The 26,545-nt window shown below is 42.1% G+C and overlaps 1 protein-coding gene across 5 annotated transcripts in view; it reads left to right on the top strand.

The window, feature by feature from the left end:
• Window positions 1-24,411, top strand: part of KIZ (kizuna centrosomal protein) — a 50,657-nt gene extending 26,246 nt beyond the window's left edge. For 2 of the 5 annotated variants that reach the window (XM_074931579.1, XM_074933235.1), the window contains 6 exons: window positions 668-818; window positions 4,198-4,357; window positions 5,373-5,438; window positions 14,609-14,708; window positions 22,314-22,357; window positions 24,173-24,411. In XM_074931579.1, coding sequence (XP_074787680.1) covers window positions 668-818; window positions 4,198-4,357; window positions 5,373-5,438; window positions 14,609-14,708; window positions 22,314-22,357; window positions 24,173-24,276 — 625 coding nt within the window. In that variant the 3' untranslated portion in view covers window positions 24,277-24,411. Of the gene's footprint in view, window positions 1-667; window positions 819-4,197; window positions 4,358-5,372; window positions 5,439-9,226; window positions 9,361-14,608; window positions 14,709-22,313; window positions 22,358-24,172 lie in introns of those variants that run through there. The other 3 variants (XR_012632511.1, XM_074932418.1, XR_012632735.1) reach the window with 3 other exon arrangements.
• Window positions 24,412-26,545: the final 2,134 nt, after the last annotated feature.

Genomic DNA, 26,545 nt, shown 5'->3' with positions numbered 1-26,545 from the left:
CAAGTGTTAGCAGGATCGGGGCACTTGTGAGCGCTGAAGAATGGTCTATTTACCTATACCTGGTTCTCCTTTTGAGACTGATATGCCTGCGAGCACTAATACGTTGTTGTATTTCCTGAATGGTTTCTTGGGGACAAACACTTGTGGAGTTAATTGAAATTCAGTCCTCTGTTCATGAAACTTCATTGGAGCAACTGAAAAAACAAACATCTTTGGCAAACAAGATTGCAGTATTTATATTTTCTGTGTTAAAAGGCACTTTTGCTCAAAAATAATAAAAATAACTCTGGGGAAAAAACAAAAACAAAACAAAACAAGCCTGGGGGAGTGGGTACCTGTTGGAGTAAGTGAGGTCTGCCCAAGGCTGAGACCAGGGGCAGCAAATGAGGTTTAATGTCTCCTGAACATGAGTCTCAGGACAGACCCAGGGGGCTGACATGATGATGATTGCCCCTGCCTATCCTCCCCACCTTTGCAGAAATCATGAGTGACTTACATTGTCCACTTTGAACGTTTTTAGAAGAAAAAGTGGGAACGAAGGGTAAAATGTGTGATGACTTTTCCTGCTGCATGTTGACCTGCTTGTCCAGATAATGAGTAGTGTGACTCTTGTGTGAGTTTCATGTATGTGGGCTGTCCCCCTAACATGCTTGGGTTTGTTTCTCAGGCCAGACCAGCAGTGGGATGTGGATATGCTGCAGACTTGCTTGAGCAGCCATGCCTTGTTCTTGAAAAAGCAGCAGGTTCAGCTCACGGAAGAAGTGGCAGAGATGTTTGAAAGACTGCTGGTTTCCAGCAAGAAGGTGCAGGACAGCCAGGTTGGCACTTGTGTGTGATAATATCGAGATCAATGACACCTAGAGACTAATTTGCACTGTTAAGGCGAGACAGGCCCTTTGCTGCTCGTGCAGTCTGCTGTGTGGGAATGACAAGCAGTCTGTGTTCATTAATCAGCCTCAGAGATGGTTAGGAGGAGGTAAAGAGAGAAAACGAGTTCTTCAGTTGTCTTGGGGCAAACACATATAGCACTCCGTCCCACAAAGAAAACAGTCTCTCTAAGGTCTCCAGCAGGGTGTCTGTTTTCCACCCTTCAAACCAGTTATTTATTTAAACAAGCTCATACATTTGCTGTGGTGCGAATTTATCACAAGGCTTATATCATTCTCTGTGGCTTAGTAGCTTTTTATCATGAATGATGGATTTTATTATTTTTTTAAACAAAGTTATGACTGGTACACTGATTATGCAGAACGTTTTAGAAATAGTAGCATGCTAATTTTTTAAATGTTAATGCAAAAAGGTTATAAACTAGCTCTTTCAAAAAAAAAAAAAGTTAGTTGGTATTTGGTAGGCCTGCAAGTGCCCTGACCTCATTTGCTGCAAGCCCAGAGCAGCCATCTATGTGGGGAGGGCAGGGTTCCAGCCTCCAGCACTGGGGCTGCAGCCATGCCAGAAGAGCCAGGACTCTGGCACTGGGATGATGTCCCAGCTGCTTCTACACCATCCTGGTGGTGGGAACTAGGAGGTTTGCCAGGCAGCCTGCCCATAAGGAGTTGACTGCATGCTCTGCTCCAAAAAATATTTTTCCTTTAATTTTTAATGAGAAATTTAAAAAATGTGAACTGCCTTGCTATATTCTAGTTTTAATAGATTTTGAAACAGTTAAGATGTAATATTTTAGTCAGTTGTATGCTTTCAGTAATAGCCAGGGTAACTTCCTTTACTTCATGTGGGTAAGTAATTTATGTTCTGTCCTTAAAACATTCAGGCAATTAGAAGAGATAAGCAAGGAATGTGTTATTGTGCTTGTGACAGATAATCAAATACTGAACATAAACTTATAATTGCATGTAAAAACTTTTGCGGAGTCGAAGTTCAATAATGCAAGCTACATGTTACTGTGGCCCACACCCTCATTTAACTGTTAAATGGATCCCATCTTAAATGTGATGCCAGGATGCATCCCCTATTTGGAAACACTTTATTTCCAGGCAGATTATACAACATGCATGTACAGGAACAGTTGCTTTACATTACGATGTATGTAATGTAGTAGTGAACTCGCAAGCAATCTGCACCTAAGGATCTTAAATATTTATGACTCTAGAGTTTGAATTTTTGGCCCATGTTGTTGTCTTCTGTCTCCAGGGGCTTAAAGATCTGTCAGGAGCCCCACTGGCTGATGGTACTGTACAGCCAGGCAGCAGTGTGGAGGTGCAGGAGGGAGCTGTGAGTTCCTGACTGTACAAATAGACCTGATAAGTTTGCCAGCTCCATGACCATCAGCACTTATGCTTCATGGAGGTTTGGTGATGACCAGCAGCAGGTCCACCTTCTCCAGTGCCTTCAGCATCTTGCCCATAGAATCTGTCTGTCTACCTGCCTGTCTTCTCCTCGTCTGTTACCAGTAATTTATGTCAATTCTCTTATGTCTTACTATCAGTTTTTCTCTTGTCTTATGGATCTCTCCCATTATCCCTGTTAAGAAAATTGGGTATTGTTCCTGTGGATATGGGACAGCTGTAGAGAGCTGCTGTGGTAGGAACACCTTTTCTGGGCAGTGGGATGGCCTCTTGGCTGTGGAAGCTGTGGCCTTTTCAGCCAAGTTACATACCTGTAAAAATAAGACCCACATGGCTCATGCAGCATGTTAGATGACTTCATGTCCATTTGGAGACATCAGCCACCCCAGAACTGCCTTGCTCCTTGTGACGCTGAATGCCAAGCTTTAGTTCACCTGGTGGGACCCTTCCTTCCGTCTGGATTAATTATGGTTTACACTGATTGCTTGTACGTGTTGGTGGTGGTTCATGCCTGTTTGGATGTTAAATGATACTGCAGATAGGTAAACAAATGAATTCTGGTGTAAGAAATCCTCTCTGAAATAAACTGCTACATGGGAATTAATTTCTTTCAATGGTTAAGATTTGCTAATCCTGCCTGTAATTTAAGGCATTCTTTACATTAAGAAAATGAGACAAAATCCCCATTTTTTTGAATGAAGTTAGCAGCTTGCTTGCATTGGTTTTGCATGAAGACTTCTCATATGTAAGTTTAGTAGCAAAAATTCAGCAAGCTATTTGCCTAAGAGTGAAAAGTTGCCATTCTGGGCTCCTGAATAAATATGGATTAACAAGAGGGTAGATGCAGGGAAGAAAATTTTCTCATGAGTCCAAAATGTTTTGGCTTGAAGTTGTTCCATACTCTCAGGTCAGTGCATATTAAAAAAACAGAGTTCTCTCTGACACATTGGCTCTCATTGCTGAAGGCTAATTATTTAATTGTTTAATAAAGCAATAAAAGCAGAAAATCTAATAGATTTTAAATCTTAAATCCATAATTTATGTTACAAATTAAACCCAAGAGTAGCACCCTACAAGTAAAGAAGAGATGGGAAGGATGCCCAAAAAGCGTTTGCTGCTCTTTGTGAAATAACAAATGCCAGGAAGGATGATTTCTCCTGCTCTCAGAAAGAGCTTTACAACTCCACACACAGTACTTTTAACACAGGTGGATGGTAACCTAAGAAGCACTTCCTTTATTTTAAGCTTGCTTTTAACTCAGTCGTATTTATGATCTGTTCAGTTCCTGTAAAGGTACTGGCTTCCAACTTAATTTTTTGTTTTAAGAATACATTTAACTATGGAGGTCTGAATAGTGCTGCTGCATGCACAGGCAGGAGAGATCAAACTTTATGAACGTGCAGGAATAACACTGATTAAAACTGGAACTGCGCTTAGCTGAGGCTAGCTTGGGCAAGCTGTGCATCAGGGTAGAGCTCTGCCTTCAGGTTCATCAGTCTCAGTAGTGTTTTAAGCTGCAGCTATTGCTCACACTGTGGGTTAACTTCCCTTATTGCTGTGTGCCTGAAATGAAAAGATTTCTTTTCAGTCAGTTGCTTTTGCAGCGCATTTGATACATCCTTCTGTTGTGCTTATCCTGAATGTGTGAGACCGGCAATACTGAATTTCCAGAAAACCTAGTGATTAAAAGAATAATGCAGAGTTTGTGTTACTTCAAGGCAGAATGCAATTCCTGAGCTAGTGTGATTTAACTCGGAGGTAATTTAACATCTAACAAAAACACCCTGGAAACAGATTACACCGTGAAGTATAGATTAGCCTAAATGTATGTTGGAAAATGCTCGAGACGAAGGATAATAGGGCTGTGGCTATTTTTATTTTTTTAATGCTGCAGGCTCTACCGGTGTTGAGAGAGGTCCTTCCAGAAGAGTGTGGGGATAGGTCATCTATTCAGAGTAATGAATCATCTTATAGCTTACCATCGATCCCAAATGACGGCGGGGAAATAAAGCAGGCAAAACACGCTCCCTGGCTTGCCGGCTCAGGAGAACAAGGTAACAAGTGTTAAAAGGTCCAGCTGCACGCTCAAAGTTATTGTCCTTTTCTGTATATATGTATTTTCTATTCAGGTCTGCTGGGGACTATATTACAGTGACTGATGAATTAATGTATATTTGTAATGGACTTCAGGGGATTTTCTTAAATATCTGTATTGTTTGTCGTTCTTGTTGTTACTTAAAATGAGTGATGCCTGTTGTCACTTCTTTTTTTGCAGCAGCAGCAGTAGAAAAGCAAGCCTTGTGGCAGTTATTAAAAATGTATCTACAGGCATGCATGTATTTTTAAAATGTCTACCATTTAGAAATTGGGGGATATATTTGTTGCCTTTTACTATAAAGCCAGTTTGCAGAATAAATTTTCAAAAATAAAACGGCTCATGTTGAGAAAGATATGTGGTGCTGTTTTAGAGCTTAGAAGGTGAATGCGTTTGTGAAAACCTAGTTAATTTCTTTAGATAAGAAAGTAATATATTAGTCCGGTGTAATAACTGGCCACGGCAACTTGCTCGATCTGCTCTCGGAGCATCCCTTACATCAAAGCCCGGAAGAGACAGGCAATTAGGTTGCAACGCTCTTTACACAGCAAATGTAAACAAACTGCTTTAGGCCTCCTAAATTCAACGACTTTTATCCATGGAGGAGACGGAGACTTTGATTTAAACTATTTTTCCGTGGTCGGTATGATATACGCTGTCGCTGTCGGGCTGCAGGACGAGATTGCAGAGTTACTGTGGGTTGTTTGTTTCCCAAATCCCATTGGGTCTTAAATAATTTAAGACATTTGGTTAGCATGTCCTTTTCTCTGGAAGCTACAGAGAGGCAGGGTATCCTTGCATGCAAGGAAAGTTCACAGTAGGCGCCTCTTTTAAGAACAGTAATGGATAGTTTAGATCAATAAACAAGAGATAACAAAAGTGAGAAATTAAAGGGAGTAGGGCTTAAAAGCAAACAAACCAGTCTGATCACTGTGACTTTGAAATATGTTTCATTATGGTGTGTTCACATCCAGAAGTCACAAGCTGGTGTGAAGATGAGAGCAAGGAAGAAAGCGTGGTCGAAAAGATTCCTATTACAGGTAAAAGTAATGGCTGCATATTAACCTCAAATCCAGTATTCAACTTTATTATATAATCAAAACATGGCATTTTAGTGGTTTGGGTCCGCTAATAGTGAGTAAATTCAGCTACTACATACTGAGCGCAAAGATTAAACGTAAGATCATAAAGTCCACGCTTATGTTAACATAAACCAAGATGGAAAATAACAGCGCCTATTTAATTCCTTGTAATCATGTTACACATTTAAACCATGTGAATATCCTGTCATTTAGCCTTTCAGGTCCCGGTATCAGTGTTACAAAGGTCAGTCTCCATGGGGAAGATCCAGTAATTATATGGCAAACTACAGATGTTTCTGATTTGATTCTTTTCTTTTCTCGAGTAATTGAATGTGTATCATTAGAATAAGCGCAGGGAAAAAACCCCGCTAGCCGGGAAGCTGAGCCTTTGCCTCCGTTACAAAAGCTGCCTGATAACACAAAATTTTTAGCAATAAGGTTTTATCAAGACACGTTCAGATCTTCCTGCAGCAGATGTATGAGGCTTGCTTAGGATCCCAAGACTCTTCGCTGCTTGGCGGTCCTGGGGTATCAGTAACGCATTAGAATTCAGGGCAGGGCTCTTCGCAATGAGTCTCAATTTGCTTTTGCCTGATTTTGAAAAGTGGTGGGCTGTTTCCTTATAAATTTTGATGTTTGGCTAAATATTTATTTATGCAGGTGTGTACTCCAACAGAAAGGTGCAAGGGCATCTGCTTATGCAACACTCGCTGTTGCTTTTCTGATCTTTTACAGCTTCAAAATAGCCTGTCTTTTGGAGAGCAATTCATTTCTCTATAGAGGTTTTCCTCTGCTGCTGTTTGAGCCTAATTTGCAGCTGAAATATAAAAATGTGCTTCTTGTATTCCTGAATTATACTGCAGCAATAATATTCCTGTGTTAGCCCAATAAAACTTAAGATATTTTTTTCTAGAGAGTAGAATGCTTTCCATTTTTGTGCTTCTTAAAATGTCCTTCAGTCACACATGGCAACATATTTAAAAACATGAATTGCATTGATTTTCAGAGGATTTAAAAGCCACTTAAATATTTTGCATGAAACAAAACACACTTCTTGTTTCTAAAACTTTGCAAATCTTGGGATTGGTTTGATTTTGTATGCCATGTAAGAGCATTCCAATTTGAGGATGGGGGTTTAAGTTCCTGAAACAGCAAAGAGTGCCAGCAAGAACAATGTCAGGAATAGTTCTTCCCTCTGACTAATGCCATCACTGATACTATTTTTTTAAAGAGAATACCGGCTCTTGAGTTTGGATCTCTGTAACTGCTGATGCTTTTGGTTTGAATTGCCAGTACTTTTTTAACGTGATTTTTGCATACGAATTTGTCAGGGAATTCTCTATTGCGGTTTTTCCTGCTGGAGACCCTGGCGGTTTGTGCGGCTGGTTGCTGTGTTGGATGTCAGTCAGTCAAAAGCCAAGCCACAATGGACATCCTCCTTTCCTGAGCTTTCTTACTGACTGGCCATGCAAACACTTAATACTTCCTATTTGCAAAAATGCTGAGAAACTCTCCCTAACCTAAATGCTGAAACCAGTAACTTAAGATTAAAATCCATTCTTTCCGAGTCTGCTTTATTTGCTGTTTTGCTGCAGTGTGTTTCCAGTAGCCAGTGGTAGCATTGTCTCTAGGAGTGAGGCTTTTCATATCTCACTTGAAAGCAAAGTTGTTCCTTTCAGATGCGATTCATCTTCAGCCCATGATCTTCTCTGGGCTTCTTGTTCTCTTCTGGCTCCTCGCCCTTCCAGCCTGTCGCTTTTTCCTTTTTGTTCATCATTATTTGCTGTAGACTGTGGCCCTGGAGCTCTAAATTGTTCTGTGCCTAAAATAGAGGCAGCATCTCTCCGTGTTGTCTTTTGGGCTCAAATGACTTGTTTGAGGGTTTGGCTTTGTGTTTTTAGATGAACTGATATTTAAAGTTCTTCCTGTATGTGATCATTTCACTGTACAACTTTATCTAAGATTAAGGGATACAAATTTTGGTTGGTTTTTTTCAGTACTTGCTGCATTCTTTAAGGGCTTTGAGTGTTGGTTTGAAACACTGGAAGCCTTGGGGCTTTTGGGTTTTGATGGGGTCCATTGTGAGAGCTGGGTGGATGCGCTTCCAAGCAGTCTTCTCTGATGGCACTTCACAAATGCTTCTGTAGTTTTAGCTTACTTTTCTTCTGTTACAGAAAAAAGAACCAAAATGTTTGTTTTAATATTCTGTAAATATTCCAGAAATATTTGCATTTTTTCTTTCCTGCCTGTAGGGGAGAATGAGATAGCTGTGTGGCTTTGGGGAAAAAGGCTTTAGAATCATAGTTGGAGTGGTGTTGGATGTCCTTATAGCCAGCTGGTGTTGGCGCCTGGAACTGCTTGTGCAAGGCCAGACTTCACCTGGAGCTTTTCTAAACAGAGGCTTGGCCTGAAACATCTGCCAAGCTGTTCCCATCTGCGACAGGCCACCTGAGCTTCTCCAACCCCTTCTGTATTGGGGGCGCAGGGGCAATGTAGCTCATAGCATAAAGATGGTTTGGTTTTGTTTTGTTTTCTTAGAGCCTTGTCCTGAGCTTGTGGAAGGCCATGCTGTGATAATTGACTTAAAAAGGATTATATTTTGTGTCTGGTCTCATCCAGAGAGGCATTAACTATTAATAGCAATCTCATTTTATACTAAGTTATATGATAGAGGAGGATATGTGGGCTCATTTTCTTTCTCTTTTTTATCATGGGAAGACATGTAAAAGAATTTGTTCAGCTTTTTTGCTGTTCCTGAGGTAGGCAAATAATGTGAGATTAAAAAGAAAGGATAAAACCCATTATTTCTTGTTTTGCTGGATGGCTGTTTAAGAGTCTCATTTATGAGTAGGAAAGGACTGATTTTACTGAAGGGGCGGGTTTGTTAAATCTTTAACAAAACTAGATTCCCTCTCTACCGTTCATTTATGTCTTTGATTTAAATAGACGTTAAAGGTACAAAGCATTTTAATAAAAATGGCGTTACTTCTCCACCCATCAGGCTTCACTTTCACAACATCTTGAATGTCACCTTTCAGCTACTCTCCAGGTATAAAAATCTCTAATGTAGAAATAAAGAGGAAAAACCCTCTTCAGAAGAAAAAAAAAAATTAGCCCTTTTTTATATATCATAAGGGAACATGAAAGAGCACAAATCCAATTCTGCTTTCCTTTTTAGGTCACCTTTAATGAGACAATAATCCTGCCAACACTTTTCCCACGCCCACGTGTCCTTCCCAGTGAGGTCCTTCTTTGAGCTTGAAGCTAAAAGGTTCCCGAGGTTCCACTTGGAGTGCACTAATAAAGGCATTAATAAGTCTACCCAACTTCTTGCTTCATTTGATATCAACTCATTCGCAACTGCTGTTATGAAAAAAGTTCATCTGTACATGATTAATCACTGCTGCTGTTGTGGTGTGGCAGAACCACCTTAGGACAGTGTAAGAGTGTACTTTTTGCCTAAATTAGTTTGGATTATGTTCTCCAGTAGGTGATATTTTATGCTGCTCGACTTTTAAGTTCCTGAAAGACCTCAGCATTCTTTTATAATTATGAATTCTGGGTGAAATTTCTTCACTCTTTAAACAGACGCAGCAGCTTCTAGAGTATTCTCACAGGATGGCTTGCTGTGCTGGTATTTTCGAAGTCCACTGGTCATCCAAGTATCTGCTCTTGAGAGGATAGCAATATATGTTAGTATGTTACTATAATAAGAGTATTTATCCTTTTTTATTTTTCATTTAAAGGAATGGAGGATGTATTTGTTGGTATTTGACCTACTTCTGGATACTGGTTACTGCAGTGCTCTGCTTAGGTTTTAATCTGGAGACTTTCCATCTGTTTGCTCTCCAAAGTGCACATCCTTCTATCAGATTTGCAGGTACCTTTTATCTTCTCTCTGTACACAAATTTTTTACTTTATTGCAAGGGAAATCAGTGCATGTAAGAGCTGGCACTCGTACCTCTGGTCCCAAAACAGAGGCATGCACAGCAGCTGTTTGTGTGCTCCCAGTGTCATGGCAGCTGTGAGAGCCCATCCTGCATAGTTCTTTAGATTATCAGCAAGTGCAGTAATTAGTGTTAATGTGGTGGAGGAGCTTGTTCAGAGTTAAAGTTCCTCTGGGCAGGAATTATTGTTAGTTTTCTGTTTTGGTACAGGACCTAGCAGTATGGCATCTCAGACTTACTAGGACTTCTGAATGTGGGTGCAGTAACTATTGTGAAGGTAACTGTAAAACTACACAGTTTGCTGGCTCAGATGATCCTGATGATATTCCTTCCAAGGCATTACTGACTTCGAAGGCTAGTGACAGCTGAAATATGTAGGCTGCTAATTATTTTATGGGTGATAAAAGCATGCTGAAAAAGCAAAGTTCCTTTTGGTGCAGGCTGTCACTTGTGTAGGGGAGGAAGATGCAGATACATGTCTGGGTTGAGTGTGCAAAAGCACTGGGGTCTCTTGCCCTCCAACTACCTCCATTTGCATACAGGATTATTGATTGTTATTGGCAATAACGGATGATAGCTCTTTATGGCTTTTAAGTGGCATACAAAGTGCTCTTGTTCTTGTCCCAGTAGAGCAGCGCCTGCTATACTGCTTCTGCAGCTTGCTTATGTGCTTTGTCGCTTAGGTCAAAGATTTCAGTTTTGCTCACAAACTGTAGAGGCTACGCATGAACCCAGTGGTATTTCTGTTTTTCCAGTCTGCATTTTAAAAACCCAGCAACCTTGTGAATTACCTTTTCCATTTCCAGATAGGCAGAGTCAAGCACTTAGAGATCATTTGTAGAAAGACGATTTGGGGTCTGCAGATGTCTTTTCTGTGCTGGAACTCTAGCTGCGGTGAAGGGCTTTAATGATGGTTTTGATGTTTAAAAAGCATGAGCTTCTTCCTCTGTGAGAAAGGTAATACAATTAGCAAGATATAAATGTTGCAAGTATGAGGCCAAGAGATTTCTTAACTCTTCATTTGCAGAAAATTACATCACACCATTTCTTTAGCCACTGAGATGTTTGGCTATAATTTGATAGGTACTGCAACCCTAAGCCATAGGTGGAATGTGTGGAGAAAATATCTTCTTTCAGTTCTGTGCTGGTACAGTATGTTCTGGGTTAAAGATCACTTTTAACTGTTCAGCAGAACAAAATAATAGTGGTTCATTAAGCAACAATGGTGGGTTTTTTTTCCTGGAATTGTTGGCTAATGAAGACGACTACACCCATTTTGTTCAGAACAAAAATTGTAAAAGCTGACATGAAAGCTGCTTTGACCCATGCTGACTGCACAATTAATTCAAAGTTGAGAAGTGTGGAATGTTTTTAATTAATCGTGGTATTGCAGATCCTTTGCTAGTTCTGAGTGGAAGGAACAATGCATAGGGAAGAAGGCGCGAGGAGAGCTGTGTTGTCTGGGACACACCAGCTCCCGTTCTGCTGCAGTATTGCTCGAATGATTAGATTAAGAATTTCCTATTATTAACATCCCAGTTTGAATTTAAAGACTGAGTTTTATCAGGCTTGTTCAGCTGTGTCTGTGCAGCACAGGCTGACTGTTCAGGCTCAGTAAATGCTCAAAGTACCCCCTCTGGACAGCTTCACTCCTGCGCACCTGTGCTGCTTCTGGGCTGTCTCTGAAACAGGAGAGCTGGTGATATGGTGAGGCTGCTCCTTCCAAAAACCATACAGGAAGAGAGCATCAAGCCCACAGTATCTGTCTTTTACCTGGTGTAGCAAGAATGGGCTGAATTCAGATAGGAAGGGAGAGGTGCTTTTTTAAGCAAGCCTGTGTACAGCCCAAGAGGGGTTATGAGATGCCATCAGGAAGGAGCTGTTGCTCTCCAGCAGCAGTGTTGCAGCTCTTCTCTCACTTTTGCTTCCCAGTGCTGCTGCTCCCTGCTGAACAATTTTTGTGGCGCTTGGCAATTCTTCTATCCAGCGGTTTCAGTCTGCATGCTGCTAATATGATCTAAACCGATCTTTTTTCTTTTTTTCTCTTTTGCCTATTCTCCACTTGGTGCATCTTTCTTGCCAGGGGTATCATGTTCTGCTGTGTGCTCAGGGAAGAGTGTGTATTTGTGTTTGAGCACAGCATGCCTCTCACTGTTTTCAGCCTTCGACAGGGAGTGTGCGCTGGACTGTCACAGGATGGCAAGTTAGATGCTTTGGGCAAAACAACAAACACATGCATGCCCCAGAGCTAAAGTTTTTTGAACTAAGTTGCATTTAACCTTAAACACGATGGATGATCGGTTTTGTGAAGGAAATATACTGATCTGTGTAAGGGTTTTATGTCACAATGCAGTTCTATCAGGAGCAAAGTGTTCAAGAGTTTTCTCTTCTAGCAGTGTATCTCTTGTATCTTCTCTGGCCTGTATGTTGCACCAATCGCTTGTGCTTTCTCAGAGTGGTGAAGCAAGTATTGCAATGTGCCCAGGCTAGGCTGGTTTTGTTGTCAGTGCTGTGTGTCTGCAAGCAAAACTCTTCCTTTCTGGCAACTTATAACACAGACATGTTGTTGAAGGTGTGGGGATTAAGCGGATGAGCGGGGTAAGAGGGGGTAAGAGCCAGCTGAATGCTCAGCACATAGTGTTTATGTGTTATCAGACGCGTCGTGGGTGCTGCAGCCCAGATGACTTGCCACAACAGGCTTTCCAGGGAGGTGAGCAGGCGGGCTCAGGAGTTCCTAGAAGGAACTGATTTCTGTAGGGTACATAGGATGTAAGTCAGCACAAAGATGCTCAAAGGGAATGGCTGGACTAATTGGCAAGGCAGTCTGGTGTAACTAAGGCAGAAGTGGGGATTGATAGCCCAGCATTGTATTATAATTGACAGGTGGGGCAAAGCTGGACTTAAGGGTCTTAAAGGTGGAGAACAAGTAGTTAGAGTTACTGTTTGACGTTGTGAAGGAATGGGAGTCAGAGCAGGCACAAGAAGCTTGAGGGAATGGCCTTTCAAAGCTGGTGTGCATGCAAAAGCCATAAGGAGAGCGGCACAACAGTGGCCCAGTTCGAGTTTTGGTAGAGCTGGCAAAGACCTGGACTTCAAAGGGCTGACTGTGAAGGCATGGTGGGTATGCCTGTATCAAAGATGGGCTCTCTGTCACTGCCCTGAGTGACAGGAAGAGCATTCAACTGCAACAGAGAAAGTTACTTGTTCCCAGATAGCACCACTTCCCTGAGTTGGCAGGGTGGGGTTTCCAGGCTTAGCCTGAAGCAAAGATAAGGCTTTAAGAGGCAAGCATCAGATGCAGCTGCTTTACTACCACGCTGACACACTCTGAAGCTACTGTGTGCTCTGGAAACTCTACATGTTGTGGCTGGGAAGGAGGAAGAACATTCAGTCCATTGTAAGGAGGTGGATGTGTCCCTCTGCAAGTGCAGGTTTGAAATGGAAAGGGTGGCTAGAGCCAAGCCAATGATTTGTGTGGAGGCAGCTTCACGTTCTCCTTCATGCAAGGAGCAAGCCATGGGCACATTGGAGCCATGTCTGAGGGCACACATAACTGGATTTGGAGAGTTTGGGGAGTCTGTGGCCTGTGATGTTCTGTTAGCCAGGCGCAGCTGGTTTTGTGCAAGGCTGTCTTCAGGCAGAGGGGTGCCTTTCTGAAGCAAAGATGGGTCTGTCCCCAAGCAAGAAGTGAGCACATCATCTTAGCTGCAGTGGGTGCTGTAGTTTGAATCCATGCATGAGGAGCCCTAAAAAATACACCTCTAAGTGCTTTACTGCTGGAGTGAAAAGCAGTTTCTGGGAGTTCTGACTTGATTAAATTAGCTTTTTGTTTTGCATTCCTAAAGTAATGTACAAACAAGCATGAATGTTTGTTCTGTTGTGGTCAGTGGTTTCTCAGCGCATACCCACGTTGCTCAGCCTGCAGCTCTGTGCTGCTGTCAGTCTTTCACCCAGGATGCTCTCCATGATCTCTGCAGGTCTCTGCTCCTTTACACATGTACATCATGGGAAAGGAGGGGAGGGTGTCGTCTTTTTTTTTTTCTTTCCCTCCACTCCCAATCTTAATTTCTTTTTTCCTCTGGAAAGTGCTCAGACTTTGTTTGGCAAGCAGCACGCTGCTGTCAGCGTGGTACCTGTGGCCGAGCCCTGCCATCTCCTGTGCTGCTCAGGCATCTCACACCTCTGTGTTGGAGGTGCCCAGGATCAAGCAGGATTTGTGCCACTGAAATCCAAGCGCAGAGTGGTGTGATCTGCTGGAGCAGACTGGTAATGTGCACAACCAGTTAGAGTGTCCAAGATGTAGAGAAATACTAAATTGTCCAGGGTTGGAATGAAGTTGGTAACAAGCAGGGCTTGTTTATAATCTTAGTACTATATATATATATATGCAAAATGCCCTTTTAAAGTGGGATTTGTACTTGAGCATCATGTTCTTTGGAAATGAGTATAAAGATTAGCAATTGTACAGTTGCAGTGAATGAATTCATTTACCTCATCTTTTTTTCTTTTTTCTTTAAAATCAATCTACAGAATGGAAATGAGATACGGGGGGGGGGGGGGGAGGGAAAGTATTGATAAAATATTTAGAAATCATTGGGTGTTTGGCTGTTTAAATCATAAAAATCCCAAGATTTGTGTCTCCCAAACGCAGCTCTATTTCAGGAGAATGAATGTATCAAATAATATTAAGAGAGCTAACTATCTAAAATAATCTACACTGAAGGGGAAGAAGAGTAAAAAAGAACCTTCTCATTTACTAAAGTAATGAGTAAATGAGAACAGGGGGATAAAAAAAAGTAAAGACCCCAAAAATCCTTTAACTTTTGCTTAAAGTTGCCATGATGTGATACAGCTCTTAAAGAGAATCTGTTTGCTCTTTTTTTGTAATGAGGTAAGATGTGCAAAAATTTCACCGTTCACAAGAAATCATCATCAGATTACTTCACTGATAGCAAGGGAGTCTTGTTTTGTGTGTTTTTAACTAATTTCCACTTAGTCATGAGCAAACAATCTTGAGGCAGATTGTGTGCTCCTCTTTAGACTTTGTCATCAAACCAAGAGTGTGGCCTTTACGTGCATCTATTTGAAAATAAGAGTGTGTTGCTGCTGGGGACTGCATGCTGTTGTAAGGTCCAGCCATCATTATTTGAAAATTTATATTTCATGTTTTTACTTAACAGGTTGGGATGGTGGTGATAATAGCTCCAAAGCAAAAGCAAGCCAAGAAATGCATTCAGAAACTAATTCTTTATCGAATGAAAGAAGTCCTCCCTTCTCAAGGTAAAGTTGTTAATCCTGTAATATCTGAAATGCTTCTTTAGAATGAGAAATGCCCACAGAAAATGACTGAAGCTCCAATTATTTTATTTTTTCACTTGGTCTAGGGTTAAGGTTTGTATTTATGTTTATCTAATAAAACATCTTAAACTTTGGTACACCTTAGAAAATATTTGTGCCAAAGCCAAGTATTGTTTTGCAGCTGTTGTTTTTTCATTTTAAGACTCAATTGACATCTCAGTGAACCACAAATTAGCGTGTACAGCTGCTCTCAGTAGGGCTACTCAGGGGCCAGACAATAGGAGTTGTCAGGAGAGGGCCAGACGTAAAACATAAAGTCTTCAAGAAATAAAGTGGTGGGTTTCTTCTCCGTGTACTCAAGATGTAAACTAGCTGTAACTGGATAACACTTTTCATGGGCTTGGGGTTTGGGGCTTTTTTTATGTTTGATACTGGGATATTTATAATATGCCTTTCTTGCTTTCAAACTGAGTATGTTTAATGGCCTTACATGTACCTAAAGGGCACAGTTTGTTCTTGTTTGTTTTTTCTTAAAAAAAAAGTTAAAAAAAAAAAAGCCAAAACAACAAAAAACCCCAAACCAACTCTCTTTAACTGCAGCAGTTCCCTTCGGGTCCCTGAGCAGTTCTGTTGGATGTTCCTTGTATTCTTCATTGGTATGTAACGGTAATCAAACAGCAGCAATCAAATTAGTGGTCAAGAAGGAGCAGAAAATAGGATATAACACAGCTATCTCATGAAATATTGGTTGGACTTTAGATCTTTATTTGTTCTTATTAGAACAGCCCAGCAAGTGGGTGCTGCTGCTACACGGCTCCAGGTCTGAAAACTGCCATCAGTAGCACTCAGGAAGAGACTTTAAAGCATTTTGATAAATTTGTCATTCTTTCTGCTTATACGGCATTGCTGTCTTCCTGTTGCTTTTTTTTTAATGCTGATATTGATGAGGTCAGTTTTGAGACAATTCCAATCTTGCAAGTGTTCTGCATTTTGTGTTAATTCTTCAAGTACAGTAAATAAAGATAAGCCATAATACAATATTGATGAATGGCATTCATGCTTTTCTTTAGGATTAATTCTTACAGTCTTATGCTCAAACTCTTTTATTTTTTCTTTTTTTTCTTTTTGTTTATTTTTAGATTTTCTGAAACGTTGCGTTCCAAACCATACTACCTAATGCTGTGAAACGCAGGGGTGCTCCAATCGATGAATTTTTAAATATTAATTTTTAAATGTTAAATGTAAAATAAATTTTAAATGTTAAATGTAGTCATTCATTGAATGACTAGAAGTTTAACAACCTTGCTTTTGGACATTTGGCATCCACTCTGTGGAGACAGAGAGCCGCAAAAGTAGTAAGACAGAAATGGAAAGGGTGGCCGGCTGCTTGTTTGCGGCCAGGACGCAGTGAATTTCTTCGCCGCTCACATTTAAGCGCTCCACTTACTGCAGTCACTTCTCAGGCTTTATTGCTTTTACAAGTGGTCTCGAAACCCACTACTTGAGAATAAACATAACTGTGTAGCACTGCTGTGGTACTTTTTATAAATTCTTCTTTGCTCCGTTTTGTCACTGAGCTGATGAGTGACCTCGCGAAAGACCCTGCTGGACCTAAATAAAAAAAATGGCTTCCTCTGATGTCCTCCAGACAATAATTATGATGTGCCAGTTAAGCCCAAACTACAGCTGAGGGATTTTACTTTAAAGCAGAGGCTCGGGCGCAAAAATGCATTTATAGCTCTTTGTCTGGCACCTCATTATGTGTGGGCCTGATTCATTAAGTAATTGGTTTGCAGTTGTTTACATGAGTATTAAGGCTTTCTATTCAGCAGCCTTTGAGAGATACATTGTGCAAATGTTGCATGTTATGAATGCCGAATGAGGGGCAGGGGACTGGTCCTATTGGCTAAGCACTGCACTCTGTTGAAAAGCAAGAGAAAGAGATTGGGTGCTGCTTTGCATAGCAATGACTTTCTTAATAAGCTTTACAGATTAATACACACAAGCTATAAAAGATGCAAAGAGATACTCTTAGCACATTTATACATGCTCATTTCACTATTATGGTACTGGAGACGGGAAGAATTGAGGGCTTTCATATTCGGTTTTTCAGTGCATGTCTTCAGTGCATGAGACTTAATAGAATCCGATGTTTATTGTATTATAAATCACGGGGAAGTAGGCAGATCTGCAACAGTTTATTATTAAAGATTCTTTCAATGTAAATCTTTTTCTGCCATTGTATTTCCTACAGCAAAATCATTTTGTGGTTGAGTGGGGATGAAAGGCATAATGTACGAAGGAGTGAGTCTTAATAGGAAGCTGCTCTCTGAGTAAAGACCACTTGTTCCCTTTTGTTCGGAGGTGCATGCCAGAGCTTCCTCTTCTCCTGCAAATACTGTCCTGCTCTAGCTGTAAAACTACTTTTTTTTCTGGCTTAATTTACTTTACCGAGGGAGTATTTACATGTACAGAGATGCAACTTTCATTTGAAGAGTTAGCATTTTGCAGCAGGAAAGAGCATGTTAAATTATACAGTTACTTGGGGGGAAAGGTACCAGAAGTCAGGACTGAATCTCTCGGCGAGAGCGGGCAGCAGGCGATGTGTGTGGCATTTTGTGGTCCTGTAGCGATGGATGCAGCCAGTGGAGGTCACTAGCTTTCTGGGTAATTACAAATTTTTGATGCAAGCAGCTTATTTTTTTCTTTGACTTGTTTGCGCTGTCTCATTTCAAAATAATCTGAAGATTAAAGATTGATTATAGACTAAGAACCAAAGAACAATTTTAATTTGTCAGGACATAAACATGGTGTAAAGTATTTTAAACTTTGATTAATCTGTCTTCTGGAAGTCATCCGGTTTGGTCTCTGAAGGCTGTTTTTTAGTCGAAAGCTGCCTTTACCAAACACAGATGTAATGACATGCAAATAAAAGTTGGCAGATTATAATTCATCCTTTTAATTAATCTCGAGGGCGATGTTTAACACCAGGCCCGCTGTTGCTGATTGCCGTGCCGAGGCAGGCTGGCCATCGGAGGGCACTCGGGCTCTGCACATCTCTGCATCACCCCCCCACCCCCCCCCCATTCCCACCTTGAAAACCAGTCCTGACATGGCTTAGCTGATTTGGGGGGGCGGGGGGTAACTGCATGGTTTGGCCCGGGCTGTGAGGGAAAAACTCCTAAGGTCCGGACTGAGTGGTCAGGACATGCATTTACCGGGAAAATCCAGGGAAGGTGGAAGAGCGTGCTTCAAGGCTCCCGAGATGCACCCCGAAACCTGCCCATATCCAATTGTTTTACTCTTCTGTGTACTTGCAGTTGTCAAATCACTTTTGTAAGAAGCTGGCTGCAAATTCAAGCACATTTTTCTGACGTTACAGATATTTCTGGGAGCTTTGTTTCCTACATCTTAGCATCCAGCTGTTGCAGAAATAGCGATGTTGTAGTGGTGATGCTCTACGAATATTGGCAGGGAATCGTTTGTGGGGAGACAACATCTATCTAAATACGTTGCCTTTGTAGTACAGAGGAAATAGAGTTTATTTTTGTGGCGGTGCCCTATGCTCTTCCGACATAGCTTCATCACAGCGCTGTGATGCAGTCTTTGTGCTGGTGCTTTCTCGAGGCAAGAGTGGTTTGTTTGGTTTTTTTCCTTCAGCGTGGTATATCTAAACAGAGAATGGCCTTAAATGTAGCTCGATACAGATCTTTGTATCCTGAAATAAAGGTCATCCTATTTGCAGTGTAATTACTTAAATTCAATACTATTATACGGTTCTGGTGGGATGAATGGATTTTATTTTTAGTTTATACTGACTTTTCAGGGTGGGGAATACTTCTGTGATGCCAAATTTCTAGTAAACAGCAGAAAATGGAGCCATCAGGCTTCTGCAGGCACTGGATCACAGAGGGTACATAGCTGCGATGGTCATATCAGAGGCACTGCCACTACACAGCCTGGCTTGCTTACGGCCAAGAGGCTTTTAGCTGTTCTCAAAAAATGCTTTTTAAAGATGGATCTGCAACTCTGCATCCTCACATATCGCTGGGGAGAAGCTTCATCACTTCTCTCATTGAGGGTTAATAAGCACCACCCTGGGAAAAAGAAAAGCTTGATTTGTTTTCCGTGGCATGCTGCCTTAGCAATGCGTGTGCAGGATGGAGGCACACAGGCTTCCAGTCTGACGGGATTAGCTGGAGCAGTGGTGATCCTCAGGCAGCTACACTCGGTGTTCTGTTTGTTTTTCTGATAAAACTTGGCATTTGGGTGGTGTTTTTTTCTTTTAGTGCTTGGGAGCTTTTGGCTGATTTGTTTTCGTTTGTCGTTTTTGGTTTGGGTTTTTTTTCCCTTGATGTTTAGCTAGTTTTCTGTGTGTCTTTTTTTGGCAACTGGGTGTCTTTTTTATTTCCCCTTGGTGTTTGGGTGTCTTTTTTTCACTTGACACTAAAACACAGAGGTTCAACAGGTGCTTTAACAAAAAAGATACTCAGGCTAAAGTAAACATTTTCTGCTGTTTTTCAGTGAGTCATCTCTATTAACTTGGCTCCTGTTGATCTGGTATTTTTCTCTTAAATTTTCTTTATGGGGGGAAAAATATTTTCTTGAAGCTTTTTCATTTCTTGTTGTTGCAGCATCTTCAATATAAAAAGCCTGTTTCATCAGAGTAAAGGAGAGATTAAAAGGCCCTTTGAAGTTAAACTGGTTTAGGTTTTTTCTTTGTTAGAGCCTGGGTTGAGTTTGGAATTACTTTAGGGAAGAAGCAAATGTGTAAATGGATATCAGAGGGTCATGACGTGGGATTAGTCGAGGCAGTGAAAATGGCCTTACTTCATTTATACTCCTAAAATTTCTCCGCGGAGGTCTGTGTAGTTATTGTGTGCTCAGTATACCAGATGATAACTTTCATGATTGAATTTGCCGATTTCAGAATACGAATGCTTTGCAATGTAGAGATAGTCTTGCATCTTATCAGCCTTGACTAACACTTCAGACATAATTTAAGAATTTTATTCCCTGTTACAAAGCTATCTCACAGCATTTTCCAGGCTCAGTTTGGTGGAGCAGCTGTTTCTGGTCTGGCCTTTCTGATGTCCTAGCTCCATTTTCCCTCTCCCTACAGACATTTTGCTGTGTGTCAACAGCTTTTGTGCCAAGCCTTTGGTGACACACCTGTCCCCCTCTCTATGTGGACTGCTGTGTCATGCTCAGGCCCAGGTCCCAGGGTGCAGTGCTACAGCTCTGGGCTGTTCTGGGACTGAATTTCCACTCCTAGGTGCAGTGGATTGGTCCCGGCAGGAAGAACCTAGCAAGTGGGTTGTTTTGGTAGAATAAAAACATCTGTCTTGCCCTCTCCCCTGTCAGCATTGACTTTTTTCTTGATGGGAGGCTGGGGTAGAGGAGAGAAGGTTTCCAGATCTTCCTATAGCCATGGTGGTCCTTGTCCACCGCAGCTTCTCTGTGAGACCACTGGCCTACACCAGGACCTGCAGCACCTCGCAGCGCTTCGAGTTGCGCAGGAGGACCAAGCTGCCTGAGACGCGGGCAATCCTCCACAGTGGTGCTGTGCTCCACATCGCATGTGGTGGCCCTCAGTGCAGCAGAGGCTCTGGGCCCCAACAACCAACCCTCTCATGTTTGGTCTGGGCTTGAACCGTGAAAAGAAGAACAAAAAGTCACTTCTAGAGACCTCCTAGCATGGCTGAATAAGGAAACCCTGTACATCTCCCTCTCGACAGTGGAGACGAAGCAGCAGGCAGCAGAAGTGGTAGCTGCCAGCTGCCTGATCTTGTTTTACTGAACTACTTGAAGATAAAATGGTTCTCGTGTAGTCTGCCACAGAAGTCACCTCTCAATTTGTAGCTCAGCAACAAGTGATTCCTCACTCTACACCCAAGGGAAAAATGATTCAGCTGCCAGAGATGTAGCCTCTTGAGCACATTTTTATGGGCTAAGCATGGGATATGTGGAGCATCTCCTGAAAAATGCTGAGGGTCATGAAGTCTCACCAAAGTGAGCAAGAGTGAAGGGCGTTCAGGGTATTGCAGGACTCTACCCTGAGGCTCTGACTTAAAATCCTTGCTCGAAATACTGTTGAGTAAATGTATTTGAACAAGAAGTTGAAGTGTAATGGAGTGTAGGGTTTGAGTGAATAAAACAGAAAGGCATTGGGATGACATGCTAAGAAAATATCAGCTAAACATTTGAAGGGTAACACTTTCAAGTTTTTTATTTAAACAAGTTAACTAGTTATGTCACTGTTAATACTTTTAATTACCACTTTGGGGTCTTGGTTGAACTTTGGGTATGTTGAATGTTCTATTTCTGGGATTTTTTTGTGTATCTGCAAAGAGGGAGTGCTAATGGCTTTAACAGCCTGTAGGAAAGGAATAAGATTTAAGCAGTATGAGCTTTATCTCATTTAAAAGGAAAAGTTTCTGTAACATAGGTAGCTGTAATGTAATAAAACTTACCCCTGCTTTAAGTTTAGCTTACCAGCTGTAATCCCAAATTCTTACTGAATACAGTGGTATAAGACAAGCAATGCTTGTCTTATCTCTGCTTGTTGGGGTTTTTTGGTATCTCCTTCACAAATGTCTCCACAATTGTAGTTAGAATATTTTTAACTCCCTGTTTTAGGCAATTATGTATTAGCTGCCATGTCTTTAAATGAAACGCAGCAACTTATATGAAATTTTTGACAGCTGATTGAGTCCTGTTTTGTCTGTGACAACAGCTCCAAATTGCAGCTTGACATTTGATTATATTTTCCTAGTTTGCACAGTAATGTCACAAATATCTCCTATTTGATCTTCCGTGTTAAAATCAGCTGAAGCTCTATTTTTTGAGCTTATTGTGGGACTGTTAATATAACAGTTAATTCTCCTACATCATTGCCCCTGTGTGATTATTTCACAGCACCAACACAATACACACGCTACACACAAAAGATCAAAATGATTCCAGCTTGTTTGAGAGATTCAAAAGGGCCTGTGATGCTCTAGACACAAGAGCAGCCATTTAACAGAACTGAGTCGCAACTGCGTATACATCAAGGTAAGATAAAAGGCAGCTGGGAGATCACACATTTACATAGGGCCCTGGATGATGCTATGGGAACCCAGTAGCTGGGCTGGCGGCGTGCGCTGGCAGGAAGGGGAGTAAGGAAGTTCAGTGAGCATCAGTGGGGGGTGCTTTTATTTTTGTTTGGATTTTTTTTATTACTTTCTTTGCATTATCTGAAAGGCTGCAAAAGATAGACAGAGCTCTGATCCTTTGTACCCTTAACTACTGGTGTAAATCGGTGCTGTTACCAAGGAATGATTCCAGTTCATGCTGCCTGAACATCTGGGCCAGTGTCCATGCTGCATGTTAGTTCCTCCACCTTTTGAAAGACATAAAGGTGAAGAAACCTTTGACAAAATAGTTTGTTGTTTTGGGTTTTTTTAAAAAAAAAAGGTAGTTACAGAAGTTACTGACGTAATTATTTTTTTTTTAAACCACCTCACAGTTCTTTAAAAAAAACCAAGCTGATTTAGTCTTTTAATTTTGTGGCATTGGGCTGATTATTTGAAATCTCTTTTGCAGGACTGAAACCAGGAAGGGAATGGTAACTGCTATAAAATCCAAAGGTAAGAAACCGGCATTACACTATTTAAAATTTATATTTTTCTAAGTGTAACTTATATTGTAGAAAACCTCTAAGGACAACATTATGGAACCATATAAAATATGGGCATAAGGAGGTAGGAAAGTGTGGAATTTCCCAGTCTCAACACAGGAACCAGCAAATAGTTGACAATGACAAATTCTGGACTGGAGAGGACATGTTTCATAGTGCATGTCTTGTGGAAGGAGTTGTGATCTTTGCTTCAGGGTTTAAATCAAAGAGTAGCAAATAGCAGGTAGGAGGAAAGCTAGAGAAGGAAAAATGTGGTGTTTTCTTGATCTTCCCTTTGAAACACAGGTTGCAGAAGTGTATGGGCAGCAGCATGTGCATTTGCACAGTTACACTAGGTGGGTGCACAAAGGTGCCTGTACACCTAGAATAAAAAATCTGGGATGACTTTTTCACCATGAGCAAGCTGGCTTGCTTTTAAATTGGTGTTTGGGCCCTGCATGCTTTCATTCTTTTTTGCATTTCATTCTTTTAATCACAATAAGGACCACTGGTGTCTGAAGTCACCTCTAATGGAGCCTCTCGTAAGTGAAGTCAGTGCTGTGAGCAGGGAACTCCTGCCTGGAGCTTGGTTTTAGGCACTGTGCTGTCCCGAATGTCATAGGACATGTTTTAGACATGTGGTACCCGAGCCGATTTAAGGATGCCGTAAGTGACAGCTGCTTTGGTGCTGTTTGAAGGGCGCATCAGCTGGGGAGTTTCATTTTTTGGAGCCTTTCAGCATGTTCAGCTGCTTCCCAGCACAGGAGCAAGCGCAGGGTGCAGACAGTGCTGCTCTGATGTTCCTGGCCAAGCACAGACCTGCAGTCCAGGGGGCCGGGGATATAGGATGAAAGATGCAGCTGCTGCATTTGTAGATAAGATGTTTATATAGCTTGTGCCATCAAAAGCAAGGAATGCATTAACGGTGCCTCAGTCAAAACACAAGCTGAAATTTCTGTCTGAGGTACGGCAGCCACCTTTTCTCCTGCTGCCTGAATCCCCGTTTCTGAGTTCTGTGCCTTGTTTGGGGCATCATGGCTATAGCGCTGGCTTTGGGCAAACAGCAGCTCTCTGAGAATGGCTGGGGACAGGCAGAGAGCACGGCGCTGTAAGCGACTGGGGGCTTCGCTTATGCTTCCCCATCCATGTGCCGTGCTTTTCACTTGTTTTTTCCACGGGTCTAATGGATTTACATACTGAGGAATCTCTCAGCTCTCCAGCTTCAAATGTTGTTCTGTTTGCTAATTCCCAGAGCTGTTTGTTAAAGCCATGCTGTTCTTTGAAGTCAGTCTTGCCTGTGTTTGATCCTGTCACAAAGTGGTGATTTTTCATTTGTGACGTCATTGCCATTTTTATGCCAACTCTGTGATGTCATGGTCCGATTGTGACTTCACTGCAGGGTCAAGTAGAGGGAGAAAGTGGAACATAATAGACAAAGCTGTAATTCAGGCAGCAGCTGGCCAAGTAAATTGCTTGGAGTGGAAATGTTCTCTCAAGCTACCTTGAGGAACAATGAAGTGGGGCCTCTGAATGAGCCTACTGTTTGGCCACAGCAGCTCTGGCGTTGGAGACACGATGCGTTGACAGCACACTAGATCGGAAACGCACACCTAGGGCTTGAGCTTTTCAAAACTGCGGTGTTCTCCGTAAGCCATGGTGTCCAGCTGCCTCCAGAGAGCCATAAAATGATCATGCCTCTGATGTAAATGACATAAACATGGAAAAGATTTTATAATTGTGTGTATAATTTTTTTAATATATAATTTTTTTTTCTTCTCACCCTCAGCTTTCTGGGGTGAGTCTGACGACAGCAGCTCTGAGATTGAGGCTGCTTTGCGCCCACAAACTCACAGCACAGAAGCAGATGAATTTGATGACTTCTATGATTGATTCCCCTGCTTGCTTTTGGGAAGAAATAAACAGTATCTTGTACATATTGAAGGTGCTGTTGTCGAAAGTGCAGCTCATCACTTCATAGTCGAGAAAATTTAAATACAAAATAAATACTACTCAGTACTATACACAGCTTCCTTGTTTGTGTGCTTTCTCTTAACTGCTAAGTGTTTTCCTGATCTGATGGCAATCCTGCCCTGTGGACTGAGCCTTTTTGTGATATATTTGGTTTTGGGGAATAAGTGAAGATATGTCCTGAGATGCCCACTTGCTCCGAGATGCTTGCATTACCCTCTGAGCATTATCACTTCAGGGGGCGAGGGCTGTCTATAAAACCCCCTCTGCCTCCCTCTGGGTCTGGGTCCCTCCCCACAGCGTCCTGTTCCTTTGTTGCTGGGGCTGGGAGCTGTGTGTCTGCAGTCCCCTGCTCACAGCGAGTGTCTCCTGCCCAGCGCCTGCAGGAGAGGGGCAGCACAATCCCCAGACCTGGATGCAGCAGCAGTATTGAAGGCCGAATCAGCCTTGCCTCAGCTCGGCTGGAAGCTGCTCCGCAGTGCTGCTTCCTCTGACCAGGCAGGCCCCTGCTTTTGTTGCACTGTGAATGCAAAGACTGTCCTCTTCTGCTGCTCATATGTATTTTAATATTTTGACTGTAGAGCTAGATGTGGTTTTGAAAAAAGAAAGCAAGCATTCTGGGTATGCATACATATGCTACTCAGGGCAGGCTGGCATGTTTGATCTTTATCATCTTCTGCAACAAATCAAGAAAAAGAAATGCATAAAATGTACATTTCTAATTCAGCACATTTTGGAAGAGCAGAATTTACATGTGGTGAGCCCCAGTGATTTTCTGCTTCTACTTGCTTTGTAAAATCCATGCTGGTATTGCTGTATGGACATCACAGTAATTGGATGACTCTAGGAGCTTCATGCATTTTTAATTTTCTTTTAATTCCTTTTATCTAAAATTATGTTCATTAAACATGAGATTTTTCTTTCCAAGGGAGAAACCAGGGGACATATTAAAAAAAAAAAATCTGTTCATAATTACAATAAGTTCAAAAGCAAAAAACCAGCACCTCAATTAAACTCTGCTGCAAAGCAGTACTGGATCTTTGAATACAGGCACCAGTTTTTGGGCCCAGCCCATCAAAAACAATTTTAAAATGGTAACAATATTCAATTTAATAGAAAAAGTGTGTGGTCTGAGACAAGCTTGAGAACATGAAATAAAGGCTTGCAAAAAGCTTAAAAATGAGAAGAAACCCTTAGTACAGATGTCTGCTGGCTGGTTTAATCTCGTGGGTTTCAGTCTGATGTTGATAATGGTGCAGCATGAAGTGTTCCAGCAACTGGAAAATCAGCTGCACGAAGGCCAGAGCTGGGTGAGTGTATGCCCAGGGCTGATGTCACGTGAGACAGCTGGACTCGACTAAAGCTGGACTTTACTGAAGGCTTTAATGCCCTCCCCCAGTGACAAGGGGTTTTTGTGCCCATTCAACCACAGGCTATTTTGATTCAGGCTCCTGTGGTCTCTCCCTTTAGAGACCGGCTAGCTGATGCAGACTCGGCCAAGAAAATGGCAAAGGTCCGTCTGCCCTTTCCAATTTTTACCACACCCGCTCCCCCTGTCCTGTGGGGGACCACTGCCCCACCGAGAAGCTGTGTGATGTGCAGGTTGGTCGAGGGATGGAGGTGCACAGAGGGGAGGAAGAGAGGAGAAAGCAGCCCCCGGGAGGTCTCTTGCTTCCTAAAGCAGCGATTCCCATGCACCAGACTGCTGGAGAGGGTTGGCACAGCTCCCAGGTCTCCACTGCTATGGCCAACCTCAGTCAATAGTCCGACAGCAAAGTCTTGGGCAGTGGGGTGGGGATCGCAGGATTGTCCTGCAAATTGTGACACTTTGAAAACAAATTCTGCCATGCAATGGCAACATGACCAGAAGGGCTAGTGCCCTGTCACACTATTGCTGTTCTTGGTGGACCATCAGGTAGGTTTAGGGGTCTCTCGGGAGCCTTCTAGTAGCAACATACTGGAGGTTTATGTATATACTGCAGGTTCAGTGTCACCCAGGAGACCTGTAGCAGAACCGATGTCTGAGCCTGCCACCCAGGGGCCGGTGGTGGGTCATCGCTCCTTGCTGCTTTTTTCTGATCAGCCCTAAGCTGCGGTAATTCATTGCCGATGGTCCCAGCCATCTGCTAAATGTAAGCTCACCAGTATGTCACATCACAGACAGTCTACCGCGATGTGATTTTTCAGTGAA

This window comes from Athene noctua, chromosome 1 (genome assembly GCF_965140245.1).
Source record: "Athene noctua chromosome 1, bAthNoc1.hap1.1, whole genome shotgun sequence".
NCBI classification, from domain to species: domain Eukaryota; kingdom Metazoa; phylum Chordata; class Aves; order Strigiformes; family Strigidae; genus Athene; species Athene noctua.
The sequence above is the reverse complement of the archived record's forward strand: the minus strand, read 5'-3'. Positions and strand labels throughout refer to the sequence as shown.